General features: G+C 35.0%; 1 protein-coding gene across 1 annotated transcript in view; it reads left to right on the forward strand.

The window, feature by feature from the left end:
• Positions 1–709: 709 nt before the first annotated feature.
• The window catches only part of LOC130458498 (sperm flagellar protein 2-like), a 92,118-nt gene continuing 77,103 nt past the window's right edge, over positions 710–15,724 (forward strand). The window contains exons 1-2 of the mRNA XM_056824546.1: positions 710–875; positions 13,065–13,167. Of these exons, the coding sequence (XP_056680524.1) occupies positions 818–875; positions 13,065–13,167 (161 nt within the window). The 5' untranslated portion in view covers positions 710–817. The remainder of the gene's footprint in view (positions 876–13,064; positions 13,168–15,724) is intronic.

Below are 15,724 nucleotides of genomic sequence, written 5' to 3' on the forward strand. Positions count from 1 at the left end.
GAATTACTGCAACCTCTAAATTCTATTCTTCTACTTTAACACTAAAAATTGGGTGTTAGCTAGATACAATACGGGGTGGGAGGGGGATACCATACAGGGGCTGATACGGGATTTGGAGTCTAGAAGAGTTCTAATTTCCATTCCAAGTACTGCCCTACTTTGAACAAGAAGTTCCTTACCTTCTCTGGGCCTCAGCTTCCTTATCTGTAAAATGTAGTTTGTAGATGAACTTCAAACTGATGGTTTTTTAAATGAAATTTTAAATTACTTGTAAGATGGGTGAAAAGGATTTTACTTATTCCTTTTAAAAATAAGAGGATAGAGATAGAAAAACAAGGGAGTCAATTTGAAACTTTCCCAATTAATTTTTTAAATTATTTAACATTATTTTTCTTTTCTTTGGCCTTTTAAATGTGTCTGAGAAGTTTGATATTTCTTCTAACTTGAAAATATTTTCTCGGATTGATTCCCTCCTTCTTCCAAATTCTTCTGCTCCCTCCCGCGGCCTTCTTCCAGGTGCTTCTATTACCATTAACTAAGGGCAAGGGTCCCTGCCTCACTGGCCTGAGGCCCTTTGGGGCTTTCTGCGCCTGCGTGTTAAACCTTTTGGGCTGCCTGGCCCCAGAACCTGGCCGCTCCTCAGTGGCCCCCTAGGATTTGATTCCTCCTCCGCCCCTAGCAACACTAGGCGCAAGCTTGGAGACCCGCCCTGCCCTTCGCAGCTGGTTGCCCCTAACAACGAGAGGACGCGGCCCGCTCCACCGGGCGGATCTCCCCAGTCTACAGGTGCTTGCTGCCCGGGAGAGCAAGCAGAGCCATGTCGGACATCCTGTGCAGGTGGCTAAACCAGGAGGTGAAGCTGTCCCGGACAGTGAGTGAGTGACCAACCAGGGGGCCCTGGGAAGGGGAGGGAGAAGCCCACTCCCCCACCAAGTTGAAGAATTTATATTGAAAAATAGTTCTCAAAATATTTTTTTAAGTTCACAGACCTCAGGTTAAGAACTCTTCCTATCTTCTACAGTAGCTGTTGATATCTCAGCCCATCTTGGGGCTAACCTCAGAAGCTTTCTCTTTCCAATTCCTACTCCAATGCCCTCATTCTCTTGTTAATTTAATTAAGATTTCACAGAATTTCACATGAGGAGGAATTTCTTTTCTCGTCTGAGGAAAAGGAGCTGATGAATGTCTCTTTTACAAGCATGGAGAGAAGAAAATACCACTCACTAGAAAAATATTTGAAGAATACCTTATCATAGATTAGAACCGGAAAGGATCTTAAGAGTTCATCTTGTCCAATCTCTGTTTTAAAGATGAAAAAAGCAAGGGTCAGAAGTTAACATTATTTAACTTGCACGAAATTCCATAGGTGGTAGCAAGAATTCAAACTCAGAGGTCCTTCTTACTCAAATATGACTTTCTTGAATATTGACCCCCTGTCTGTTATCAGCTTGGGCTACAGGTCAGCAAAATTCATACTTGCCTTATGCTGAATACTTTTTATCAGCAGTACACATATAACTCAGTGCCAATTTCAGGGTTGATCTGTATATTGATGATGATGACAATGATGATAATATCAATGACTCATTTATAAAGAATTTTACAGTTTGCAAAGCACTTCCTATATATTATCTAATATGATTCTCAAAACAACCACTTTGATCACTATTTTAGATCGGTAAACTAAGGTCTAGAGAAGATTCAACATATACCCACTGGCATACAGCTAACGGGTATTTAATATAACATTTAAGTCTAAGTCTTCCTTGACTACAAGTTCAATACTGTATCCACTACCCCACCTGCATCTTTCTCCTCCATTGTCATGAGAGACTAGATCCCATGAGAAAAAGTATCCCTAAAGTATGACAGGAGTTTTATTGATTAATTTCTCTGGGGCTAAATTTTCTCATCTGTATAATGAAGGGGTTGAACAAGATGGTTTCTAAGATCTTTTCCAGTTTTTAATCCTGTGATCTAGTTTAAGACAATGCTGTTAAACTTGAATTATCCCAAATCTATAGATCCTGTGAAGTGATATTCAAGGCTTCCATGGGGCTGGTACCACAGCAAGTACAGATGCTATATCTTTGTAGTAAAAAATGTAGTTAATTTCTGTGATGGGGCAGTGAGGTGTCAGAGAGGATAGAGTACCAGACTTGGAGTCAGGAAGATCTTAGTTCAAATCTGGTGTCTGATATTTACTAGCTGTGTGACCCTGGGAAAGTCACTTAATCCTGTTTGCCTCAATTTCCTCACCTGTAAAATGAGTTAGAGAAGGAAATGACAAACCAATCAAATATTTTGCCAAGAAGATTGCAAGTGGAATCACAAAAAGTTGGGCAAACTCAACAATTTCTGTGATGATATAAGACTTATTTCCCTACCCCCATTACAGAGAGAAACTTCACATGCTGGCAGACTTATATAACACTGCTGTGTTCCCGCAATAATGTACCCCATCAGTCACACCAGCTTGTCACGTTCCCCTTGTTTTAACAAAGCATTTTGTAATCTATGCTATCCAATTTCTGGACTTTTTACTGAAGAGATCTTACCATGGTACCAACCTCCTAGAAACTCTAATAGTATGTTTCCATGATCTAGTAGTTTTGGTGCAATTTCATCTTAAGGCCATCTCTCTAAAGTAGATCATGGCCTTAGAGATGATACAGTCCAACCTCTTTATTTTGTGGAAGTGTAAATTGTGTCCAAAAGAAATTAAGTGGCACAAATATTGGCTTTCATACAATAGTGATAGGTTTTTCAGTAACAATACACTGGGTTTTCAAAAAGCAGATTGCATTTTGCAGTAGAAACGTGATACTATTCTTTTACCAAACTACAACTCCTATATTGAGGTACAATAGGTAAAACTCAGTACTAGGCTCTGTCGTGGTCCCACAGTGGATCTTATTGTCCCCACAAAATATATTAACAGATGATATTTAATATCTTTTACTTAAAAACTTGCTTCTTTCATTGTGTAAGCTAGAATGCAATGATGTTTTATTAACTTGGATTTCTATTTAGTAAAATTATTACCAGATTGGTTAGCTTATTTTGGTTTGTTTATTGCTTAGTAAAAACCATTGCTCAAGATTCTCCAGGGCTAAATTACAGATTGAAACACTTAAAATAGATATATAAAATAAATTTTAAAAACCACAGAAGAACAGAAGCATCATTATAATTTTAATCCGTTTTAGTAATGCCAGTTTGAAAAAAAGTGGATTTTTTTAAGTTTAGAAGACTGTAACTTTTCAAGGAAAGGTCCTAAAGACATGAGCTATTAATGGAAAATTCCCAGTTTATGCTTGCTTACTTGGTGGTTATTAGCAGAAACATCCTGGTCTAATATAATGCTTCCTCTATATCCTACAAATAATTTTTCATCTTAACTGCTTGAGCAATATATTGAGAAAGGGACAAACCACTAGGGAACAAAATTCTATATTATATGGTGTTTTTCAGAATAATGGTAATACCTTGAATTACAATTGGAAATAAATATCAGTGGAAAATATAAACAAATGGTATAGTACATTCCTTACTGTTAAAACACATTTCTATAAGCTACTCTGTGCTACATACTAAAACTTTTAGATGATTTTAAGGAAAATAGGGAGCCAAGTTCAAGATAAAGAAACTTAAGGAAAAAAAATCTAATTTCCAATTAAAATAAAAACAGCATTATTGTTGATTATAGGGTGATGTTGTTTTTTTTTTTTTGCAAGAATTTACTCCCCCCCCAAATAGACTTCATTTTTTGTTGTTCAGGAATTTCAGTTGTGTCTGACTCTTAGTGACCACATTTGGGGTTTTCCTGCTAAAAATACTGAGGTGGTTTGCCATTTTTTACTCCAGTTCATTTCACTGATGAGGAAACTGAGGTAAAAAGAGCTAAGTGACTTTCTTACAGTCATACAGCTCTGAAATGTTTGAAGATAGGTTTGGAATCAAATTTTCTTGAATATAGGTCTGATGTTCTATCCACTGTAGAGCTAGCTACCCATACTTTGTTATCCAGGATTTTATTTGTTAATGGTAGAACCATGGAAGTATATTAAGAAATTAACTCTTAGATCATTTGTTTCTTTAAGTCTTTTCAACTGTAGTTTGTATGCTACCCTTGTGGTAGTATAGTCTGATATTTATATAGTGATTGATAACTTGTTTTGCCAAGTACATTTCCTAGACCAGCATGATGGAGGAATGCTTTTGCTCCACAGATCACACACTGGCTCCCATCTGGAAAGAAAAATGAAAGGCAGATTTAGTAGCTTATCTTAGGAAAGTGTGCATAGCACTGGTCAGGTTATCGGGTTCCCAATCTGTAAAATGAGATAGTTGGATTAGGCACCCTCTAAGTCAGCTGTAAATTCTTTGATCCAATACTGATCTTAGAGACTTGCTAAAACATAGGAAGCAAAATATGAATGATGGTCCTTCTATTGCCTCAATGACTCTGATTCTGGTTTACAGAATGAAGAGGAGTTAATTAAAATTGTTTAATAACTAGAAAGAGTAAGACTTGAGAAACTCATAATTTTTTTCACATGTTCTAAGCATCATAGAATTTGAAAATAAAGATCAATTTAGACATCAAATAAGATGAAAAGATACTGAACTGATGATTGGTATCCTTTTAATCTTTAGTATCCTTAGTAGTTTCCTCTTAAGAAAACAAAACAAAACCTTGCCTTCCATCTTAGAATCAATACTACGTATTGGTTCTAAGGCAGAAGAATAGTAAGGGCAAGGCAATGGGGGTTAAGGGAACTTATCCAAGGTCACATAGCTAGGAGGTTCCTGAGTCCATTTTTGAACCCAGGTCCTCCCGTCTCCAGGCCTGGTTCTCTATCCACTGAGCCCCCTAGCTGCCCTTTAGTATTTTTCTCTTAATTATAAATTTGGGACCTACCACCTTCACTAACAGTTAAAACAAAAATTATGGAGATGAGTAGATTATGAATAAATCCCAAAGAAGGAAAAATCAAATCTGTTCAGGATTCTGACACTAAGATCAGATGAACTACTTTTTGCTCTTCTATTGAGCAAAGACTATTCAGCAAATCAGATGTAACCATAATTACTTTTTTATTACGTATAGAAACAATTTTTAACAACTTGACAATTGTTTTCTGATATATTACAATTCAGATTCTTTCATTCTCTCTCTTCCCTCCCTGCCAGAGGTGGTAAATAGGTTACACCCAAGCTTTCATGCAAAAAATATTTCCTTATTGCTCATGTCGTGACAACAGACACATATTACACATATAATTAAAAATTTCATGAAGGAAGTAAAATGAAAGATAACATGCTTTGAATCTCAAGTTAGACAAAAAGTTCCTTTTATATCCTGCAACTTTGCAGTAAATAGCATTTTTCATCATGAGTCCAATGTGGATATTTTGGAAGTTTGTTTTGCTGAAAATGGTTTAGTCCTTCACAGATGATCTTCATATAATATCTCTATTGCTGGAACAGTGTCCTGGTTATTTTACTTTGCATCCATTCATGTAAGACTTTTCTGAACTCATCCTATTCATCATTTCTTGGAGAACAATAGTTTTCCATTACAACTATATAACACAATTTGTTCAGCCATTCCTCAATTGATAGATGCCCCTTCAGTTGCCAATTCTTTGTTACTACAAAAAGAGATGCTAAAAATACAGGTAGATCTTTTCCTCTTGTCTCTGAGCTCTTTGAGATACAGACCCAGTAGTGATATTGCTGGGTCAAAGGGTATGCATAGTTTTTTGGCCCTTTAGACATGGTTCCATATTGCTCTCTAGAATGGTTGTATCAGTTCATAGTTCCATCAACAGAGTATTTGTGTCTCAATTTTCCCACATCCCTTCAACATTTATAATTTTTCTTTTTGATTATACTAGCTAATCTGATAGGTGTGAGGTGGTATCTCAGAGATAGTTTTAATTTCTTCCTCTGAGAACTCCCTGTTCATATCCTTTGACCATTTGTGAGTTGTAGAATGCTTTGTATTCTTATAAATTTGACTTAGTTCTTTATATATTTAAGAAATGAGGCTTTTGTTGGAGATGCTTGCTATTAATTTTTTGCCCAATTTGTTGTTTCCCTTCTAATATAAATCTAATTTCTAATCATATCATATCATAATATCATATCATAATAATATAATATAAAATGATTCTAATATAAAATCTATTTCTAATATAACCTAATTGCTCTCCAATTTAACAATTTTTTATAATGTTCTCTGTGTCTTCCCTTCATAAGTCTGATAGGTAAACGTTTCCATGTTCCCTTAATTTATTTATGGTGTTACTTTTTATTTCTAAATCAAGTATCTATTTTTGGCTTTATCTTGGTGAATGGTGGGAAATGTAGCCTAGTTTCTGCTATAGTTTTCCATTGTTCTCAGCACTTTTTGTCTAATAGTGAGTTTTTCCTCCAAAAACCTGGATCTTCAAGTTTATAGAACATGAGGTTACTGTGGTAATTAATTATTGTGCATGGATTACCTAATATATTCCACTAATTCACTTCTTTTTTCTTAACCAATGCCAGATTGTTTTGATGATTACGTCTTTATAGTATAGTTCTAGATCTGGTATGGCTAGGCGTCCTTCTTTCTATCTATTTTTTTTTTCATTAATTCCATTGGTATTCATGACCTTTTGTTCTTCCAGATAAATTGTTATTATTTTTCTAGCTCTATAAAATATTTTTTGGAAAAGTTGATTCGTATGGCACTGAATAGGTAAGTTATTTTAGGTAGGATTGTCATTTTCACTCTTTTGACTCAGGCTATTCATGAGTAATAAATATTTTTCCGATTGTTTGGGTCTATATAAAGAGTATTTTGTAATTTTATTCACATAGTTGCTGGGTTTCTTTGGTAGGTATACCCCTGTGTATTTTATATTTTCTATAGGAATTTTGAATGGAATTTACTTTTCTGTTTCTTGCTATTGGACTTTGTTGGTGGTAAATAGAAATGATGATGATTTATGTGGTCTTATTTTATATCCTGCAACTTTGCAATAATTTCTTCAAGAAAGTAATCTAAAAGATAAATGTTAATTAAAATTAACTACTAAAATGTAATAGACTATGAAAGATTAATCTTAGCACAAAATTATTTTTGATATTTTACAACAGAAAAGAGCAAGTAGATAATTATACTTTCAATAATATTTTGTATAATTCTTGATGCATTTTTCCCTGATAATATTGTTTATATTTTTTACCACATTATTACATTTGTTAATACCTACCAGTACAATACACAATACTAGACACCGTGGAAGATACAAAGTTAAATCAAGATCCTTAAGGATCTTACAGTCTCCTAGCAATTGAGTTATTAAAAACATATATTTTCTCAAATAAAAGGGAACCCTCTTGATTTCATCTGTCATATAGATCAGCTTGAATATAAAGAATTCTAAGGGGGGCAGTTAGGTGGTTCAGTGGGTAGAGAGTCAGGCCTTGAATCAGGAAGACCAGGGTTCAAATGTGGCCTCAGAAACTTCCTAGCTGTGTGATTCTGAGCAAGTCATTTAACCCCATTCAAATGTCAAATGAGCTAAAGAAGGAAATGCCAAATCTGTCCAGTATCTTTGCTAAGAAAACCCCAAATGGTGTGACAATGGGGCTAGACATGACTGAAACAACTGAAAAACAAATTCAAAAGAAACAATACATAACAAAATTTCCAACTATTTTTTCACCTTTCTAGTGAAGTCATAGTGTAACATAGACTTTTATCCCCTCCTAAATTAAAATTATGGGATTATCTTAAAGTCACTTAAAATCAGAGAATTTCAGAGATACAAAGAACCTTTGAGTTGAACATTTTCTTTTAAATATTTTAGGACTCTTCCTTCCTAAGGAACTTCCTTAGGGTTAATTACAGATAGATCTAGATCTAGAACCAAGGTCTTCTGATATAGCTTTTCCCATATATCACAACTCTAACTTGTCTCACGTTTCAGACATCAGGTTCATCAGAAAATTTATTCCTTTTGATATTAATATAATAGACTGAATTCAGTATTCTTTGAATAACTTAACACCATCGTGCTTTACTATAGTTCAGCTCAGAATGAATAAAAGTCGAGATAGTGAGTCTAATAGCACCTAGGCATTGTAAAAAATAAAAATCAAAGCATTCAGATTAACTAATAAAATATTTTCCCCAAAATTTCCAAGAAGAGAATGACAGTCTTGTTGAACAAAGCCATAATGTGCAAATTGAGATTTAAGGACAGATACCAAGACTTTTTTTGAACCATATTAAATATTTAAAAGGGATAGGTCGTTAAAGTTGATAGTTTCATTGTCATACTAGAGAAAATTAAAATGGAACTAAATTGACCTGTTTTTCAAGTAGGCTTAGACACAGATTAGCTCTTTACTTGCTGAATGTTGATCTTTTAATAAAGCCATCCAACTTATATAGTAGTGTTTTAATTTTCCTAGCTTTAAATTTTTTCCCATTGTGAATGATCGAGGGAGATTAATTGCAGTCTTTATAATAACAGTGTGAGAATCAGAATTTTCTAAAAATATCTATTGAGATGGGCAACTAGGTGACTCACTGGACAATGAACCAGGCCTAGAGAAAAAGTCCTGTGATCAAATCTGGCCTCAAACACTTTTTAATTATGTGATTGTGGGCAAGACACTTAACCCCAATTGCCTAGCTCTTACCACTTTTCTGTCTTGAAACCAATACTTATATTGATTTTAAGATAGAAGGTAAAGAATTAAAAGAATGTCTTGAAGTAAATATGGAAATGTTTATGCAGATTCTGACATAGCTCGTCTGGGATGCTATGGAAACTCTTTCCTACATTAATCAGCAAGTCAATAAATATTTATTAAGCTCTAACTATATGCCAGGCTCTATTCTAAATGATGGGAATACAAAGAAAGGGCAATTCAATCAAGAGGATTCAAGGAAATTATAATTTAATCATTGAGTTTTAGTTAGGCAATTGCATTTAAGAATCCTACTTTTTCCTTGCCTTAAAGGACCTAGCTGCATTAGTTAGTACAGCTCAGATGTAACCATGGCATAATAACAAGCTGAGCCATGATACATGATAATTCTGTAGTCTATATAGGGAGTTTATACAAAAACAGTCGAATAGAGTTCTCTTTGTTATAGAAATCTTTCCAGTGTCTTGATCTCAAACTTTCTCTGGTGAAAAGATCAAAGGATGTCCCATCTCTAGGCTAAATGAAAAGGCAAAAAACTGGCCCATCAATTTGTACATTTGGAATGGAAACTTTTACATACATGTATATATAGATATATGTATGTACCTATACATATATATAGCATGCATATTTGGAGTACATGCTTTACTTTTATATGTTTTATATATATATATATATATATATATATACACACACATTTAAAAACATATATGACTTGTATAGACAGAGTGCTAAGTTCAAATCCATCCTCAAACACTGTATTAGTTATGTAACCCTGGGCAAGTCATATAACCTTGTTTGCCTCAGTTTCCTTATCTGTAAAATGAACTAGAAAAGGAAACGGCAAATCACTTTAATATCTTTTCTAAGAAAGCCCCCAAAGGAGTCAGAAAGTGTCAAACACAGCTGGAAAATAAAATTAGGATGTTATACAGTTATTCTCTCCTGTTATCTATATGAACAAATCAGGGAGATGTTGATTAAAGGATAATACCATTAGATAGATTCAGAATTAATTGAATAATTGGCTCCAAACAATAGTCATTAATTGCTTGATGCCATCTTTGACAGAAGTCTTTAGTGCATTGTTCCAAGGCTCTTCCTTTGCCTCTGTGCATGCTTATCAGTGGAAGACATAGAAGGCATACCTGTCACACTTGGATTTTTAAAAATATGAAAATTGTATGGCTAGATATCAATTCCTGGAAAATTATCTTAAGGTCATAAAAAACTGAAGTCTTTCATCTTGACAAGCCAGTCAAGAAAACAATGACATCCTAGACTACACTGAGCAATACAGTATTCAGAACTATGCAGAGGAGGATTATTACTCTTCTATTGTGCTCTGGATAGAGTAATGGGATAGCTGAGCATTGTGTTCAGTTCTGGGAACTGAATTTTAGAAAGTGTGTTGATAAGCTTATGTATTTTGAGAAGGTGCAACCAGTATAGTAAAGGAAATGATCAATCTACTATATGAGACTTGGTTTAAGGAAATTCTGATGTTTGGAGGGTAAAAGACACAGGGGGAGCCTGAAATCTTCAAACAATTGTAGGAATCATTTTATGGAAAAAGGATACTTGGACTGCTTGGTCATAGAAGTTAGAATTAAGAAGAACACAAGAACTTTCAACAAGTTATTTTACACCTGTATACACAGAAAACCTCTTGACAATTAGGGTTGTATCAAAATAGAATGGGCTGTCTCCCTTCACAGCCTTTGAGGTCTTTGAGTGGAAGTGGGTAACCACTTTTCTATGCAATTGTATGAGTCTCTTGCTCTTGTGGACAATGTGGACCTCTGAGGTCCCTTTCAATTCTGATATTCTTGGTATATGGCAATATTTTTACATTTTTCTTCCCGCCAGTTTAGTCACTTAACTTATATATCAGGACATTGTTTGGTGGCATTATAAATCTTACTGGAGAAGAGATTTTGTAACAAAATTTGATCTTATGCACTGACTCTGAGTAAGACTTTCAGTTTCATCACTAGGATCCAATATGCAATTTTCAAGATGTTTATCTTTGAAATTAGGTTAAAATATCAATAAGAAGTTGGAGAAAATGCAAACTGATTTTGTGCCTGTAAGACACCACTCTGGACATTTTTACTAGATTTCTCTCCTGCAACCCTCTCCTTCACTCTTATGTGCTGACTAATTTCCCTCAAATTGCCATTTTCTACAAAAAGCCTTTCCCAGTATTCCTTAATGTTAGTGTTTTCCCTCTGAGATTATCTCCAATTTATCTTGTATATCATAATTGTACATTTTTGCATGTTACCTCCCTCCATTAGATTTTTGTTGTTATTGTTGTTCAGTCATTTTTCCATATCTGACTCTTTATGACCCAGTTTGGTGTTGGAACTCCTTAAAAGCAGAGATTTTTGTCTATTTTACCTTTCTATCCCCAGTTCTTAGCCAAGTGCCTGGCACATTTGGGTACTTAATAAATGCTTAATGACGTTACTGACCACTCCACTTGATGTTAGACAACAAAATAACATGATAAAATTCCCCAAGTATTTTTATTATCAAGTCTTTTGCTTGCCACTCTAGCATTATAGTCATAGAATAGTAGAACTAGAAGCAACTCTAGAAATCATCTGATTTTAACTCCTTCATTTCATAAGTGATTAAATGGAATCAGAGGGAATTGAAATGATAGCTAGAGATTCAGGTGAAGAGTCAAACGTTGGAATACAGGTGTACTGAGTGACTATCCAGTGCTGTTTGTTTATAATTTTTTTTAATTTTACCAACTTCACTAGTATCTCATTTATTGTTGTCTATCGTGACTTTGGGCAGCTAGATGGTACAGTGGATAGAATAGTGAGCCTGAAGTCATGAAGACTCAACTTCCTGAATTCAAATTTGGCCTCAGATACTTAATAACCATTTGAGTCTAGGCAAGTCACTTAACTTCCTCATCTATAAAATGAGCTGGAGAAGGAAATAGCAAACCATTACAGTATATTCATAAGAAAACCACAAATGGGAACACAATGTGTCACAAACAACTGAAAATGGCTGAACACCAACAACAATGATTATATTTGTTTTCCAAAGATGAATATATTATAATGTGTAGTTAATTTGCACTTGTATGATTTATAAAACTATGTAGAGCCCAAGAGGTGTTGTGGGTAGCATTTTAAAGGTCAGATACTATCAGATGATGCTCATCCCCAAACTAGATAGCACTGAGGGATAACTTCCAATCTCTCTGACTCTCATACAAGTTCAGTTTAACTGCTCTTTTGTGGGGAGTAACATTTACTTTGTTAATTCAGTTCTCACTTCCCATCCCCCTCCCCTTGTCTTTTCTCTCCATTGCCCACTCCTTCACTTTCCTAATTCCACTAATAATTAAAATAAATGAATAGAATAATGATATAGAGATAAATATAACACATAATAAAATTACAATTAATTAGAATAAAAATTTAACTGATCAAAAATTATAATAAAATAGAGTATCAATGAGGTTGGGACTCCCATTTACCTATGTGCATAGCCACAAATTTTGATCTCCCCGTCCCTAGCCACCTCATTCCACCTCCAAACTAGCAAACATAGGCAAAAACCCCAGAATAAGGGAGTACACTCCAATTTATATGTAATTAAAAGATTAACTCTTGTCTTCTCATCATAACATAAACCTTCAATTTGGACCTTGGAGTCATTTGTCTCCAGGAACTCAGTTCATTGCAGCTTCTTCAGAAAGAGGTCTGATCTCATTTTATCTCTCACTTCTCTTCTAGCTATTCTTGTGCTCTTGTTTCTCTTGCTCTTCTAATCTACAATTTGCTTAGTTGCAATCTACCTATGGCCAAGCATGGGCAAAAGACTCCATCACACTATACCCAGAGAGCTTGGCATTCCTAAGTCCAAGCAAAGAGGGTATGATTTGGTTTCCCCTTTCTTTTTCAAAAAGTTCTGCCATTTGCCCTTTCCCCACCCTCCTGCCTCCTTGATCACAGGTCTATGGGCAACTCCAGCTTTAGCCTCATTCTCCAGCATACATTGAGGATGGAGTTAGGAGTAGGTTTTACAATCAGATTTGCTTTCCCTTGCTTTAAGCAAGGCCAGTAGTAGAGTGTCAGGTCAAAGGAAAAAGGAGTCCTATGTTAAAGAAAAATTCTCTTCCTTTTTGCCTTTAGATCTCTGCATGATGGATTATTTTTCAAAAACTTATTTTTATAACTCCAGTGATTAAATTTTTGTTTTGTTTTCTTTCGTGTGAATTTCATATGAGTGTTTTGTATTAATAAAAATAAATTTAAGATTTTCAAATGTGTTATGTCCATGATTTGAAATGTTTTAATCTTTTAAAAATTTAGGTTCAAAGGGGATTGAAAAAGATTTTTCTAATGGCTTCCTACTGGGTGAACTTCTGCACAAATATGAACTTCAGGATGACTTTCCTCTGTTTTCAGAAGGCAGGTAAGTGCTGATATGTACAGATTGTACTTACTATTAAGATCTCTTGAAGCTGTGGAGACAGAAAGGAAAAGGGCTAAACAAGTGTGCCCCCAGAAGCTTTAGGGGAACATACCTACCTACAGTCCCACTGGGTTACTGAAAAGTTCTAGAACATAATCTTATGTATGACTGGCATTGGTAAACTTGGAGGTTGAGAAATTGACCTAGCAGTGAGGAGGGAATGTAAAAAGAAAGCTAATGATTTGCAGTGTAAGTGGGGCTTCTTGTAAACAAATGGCATGAGATTGTCAGGGAGAGAGTAGTGGGTAGAGGTCTACTAGTGCTTGTTTACTTGAGCCTTAGAGAACCAGTGACTGACAGATTTCTCAGTCCTTTCTTCTCCTCTAGGGAAAGGGAAACAATAAGAGACATCTGGGCAAGGTGATAACATCGGAGAAATAGAAGTGCATTGCCAAGTGGTGATGAGAGGTCTCATACCATTTCTCTGCCTTGGAACCAATACAGAGTATTGATTCTAAGACGGAAGGTTTGGGGGAAAAAAAGAAAGAAGAGTTATGTCCAGGGCTAGGATAATCCTTTGATGCTAGTATTCTTCTCCATACTCCCCCTATACTCACATTTCAGTGTTTATCAGCAGAAGGAATTATGATCAAAAATCTATAAAATCATGCTTTGTGGTATAGATCATATTGGGATGTGGCTATGAACTCTTCCTATTTTGTTATCAAGAAATGATAAGCCAGGGGCCTTGGGGTGTTCTCGTTGCAGTTGTCTGACTTTATAACTCCATTTGTAATTTCCTTTGCAATGATATTGGAGTAGTTTGCCATTTCCTTCTCCACCTCATTTTTACATGTGAGGAATTGAAGGCTAAGTGACTTGTCCAGGATCATAGTTAATAAGTGTCTCAGGCCAGATTTGAACTCACTCCAGACTTGGTACTCTATCTACTCTATGACCTAGTGCCCCTTCTACCTACAGAGTTAACCTTAAAAAGTAAAATCTTCGCATCAAAAAGACAAAAAACATGTTGCTTACTGCTTTAGGTGGTTTTTCCAAGAAACATTCACCTCTTTTTTGTCACAATTCTCATGCCCCATTATTTCATCTCTTTGAATATCCCTTTCCACATCTCCTATGTGGCCCCAGCCTCACATGAAGATATCTATTTTGTTCAGCTGTCTACAATATGAATAAGATGAATAAGAAAATTTCGTGCTTGATAGCTGGTACATTTTTGAATAATTTTCCACATACATCTTCCAAACTTAAAAGGTCCAAATTGTCTCTTCCCTCCTTTCCCTCCCCCTTCCTGAAGATAGTAAGCAATTTGATCTGGGTTACACATGTATTTTCATGCAAAACATTTTCATATTATTCATTGTTATAAGAGAATATTCCTATAAAACCCAAATCCCCAAATACAAATGCAAATAATCTTAAGTGAAAAATAGTATGCTTTGATATGCATTCCAATTCCAACAATTATTTCTCTGGAGGTGGGTAGCATTCTTTGTTTTAAGTCCCTCAGAATTAGCTGATCATTGTACAATGTTGCTGTCACTATGTATAAAGTTCTGATTATATATCTCTGTGTCAGGCCATGTAGATCTTTCCAGCTCTGAAATCATCATGTACATCATTTCTTGAAGCACAGAAGTATTCCATCAATATCATATATACCTATATATGTATGTATATATACATATATATATATATATATATATAAACACTGTGTTCAGCCATTCCCCAAGTGATGGATATCCTCTCAATTTTTATTTCTTTACAACCACAAAAGCTGCTATAAATATTTCATACAATTATGTCCTCCCCCCTGTAGACCTAGTGATAGTATTACTGGATTTACTGGATCAAAGCCCTTTGGACATAGTTCCAAACTGCCCCAAGAATGGTTGAATCAGTTGACAATTCCACACCAACAATACATTAGTGTCCCAATTTTGCCATGTCCCCTCCAACACTTATTTATTATTTTATGATAATTTTGGCCAATTTAACAGGTGTGAGGTGGTACCTCATAGCTGAAAGTCAGCTTTTTGAACAGGAGGGTAAAAATCTGTATTCAGTCTTTTGTCATATTCTTCCTCCCCAGACTATATTCCTTTGAATGTCATATAAGTTGGTAAATTGATATTATTTCAGTGCCACAGAGCAAGCATACACTAAAAATAATTTTTTTCTCTTACCTTGTCAAAAGCCACTTTTATACTAGTTCTTAAGTCTGTGGTTCATTGCCTTTTGAAATATTGCTTAAAATTGTAAAAACTTTTTTTTCCATTGAAGAAGGATTAATTTTCCCTTCTTCCTCCTTCTTCCCCCAAAGAAAAGCAAAATCTATGTTGATTATATCTAAAATTTTGCATATCAAATTCATTACTTCTCAAGAGGTAGGCAATTTTTTTCATCATCATTACCCTGGAATCATTGGTAATCATTGTCTGGATCAAAGTTCATGCAAATCTTCCCTGGCTTCTCCGAATCTATCCCTGTTGTCATTTCTTATGGCTCAATAATATTCCATTATATTTATACGCTA

The sequence above is a fragment of the Monodelphis domestica genome, chromosome 3 (genome assembly GCF_027887165.1).
Source record: "Monodelphis domestica isolate mMonDom1 chromosome 3, mMonDom1.pri, whole genome shotgun sequence".
Classification (NCBI taxonomy): Eukaryota; Metazoa; Chordata; class Mammalia; order Didelphimorphia; family Didelphidae; genus Monodelphis; species Monodelphis domestica.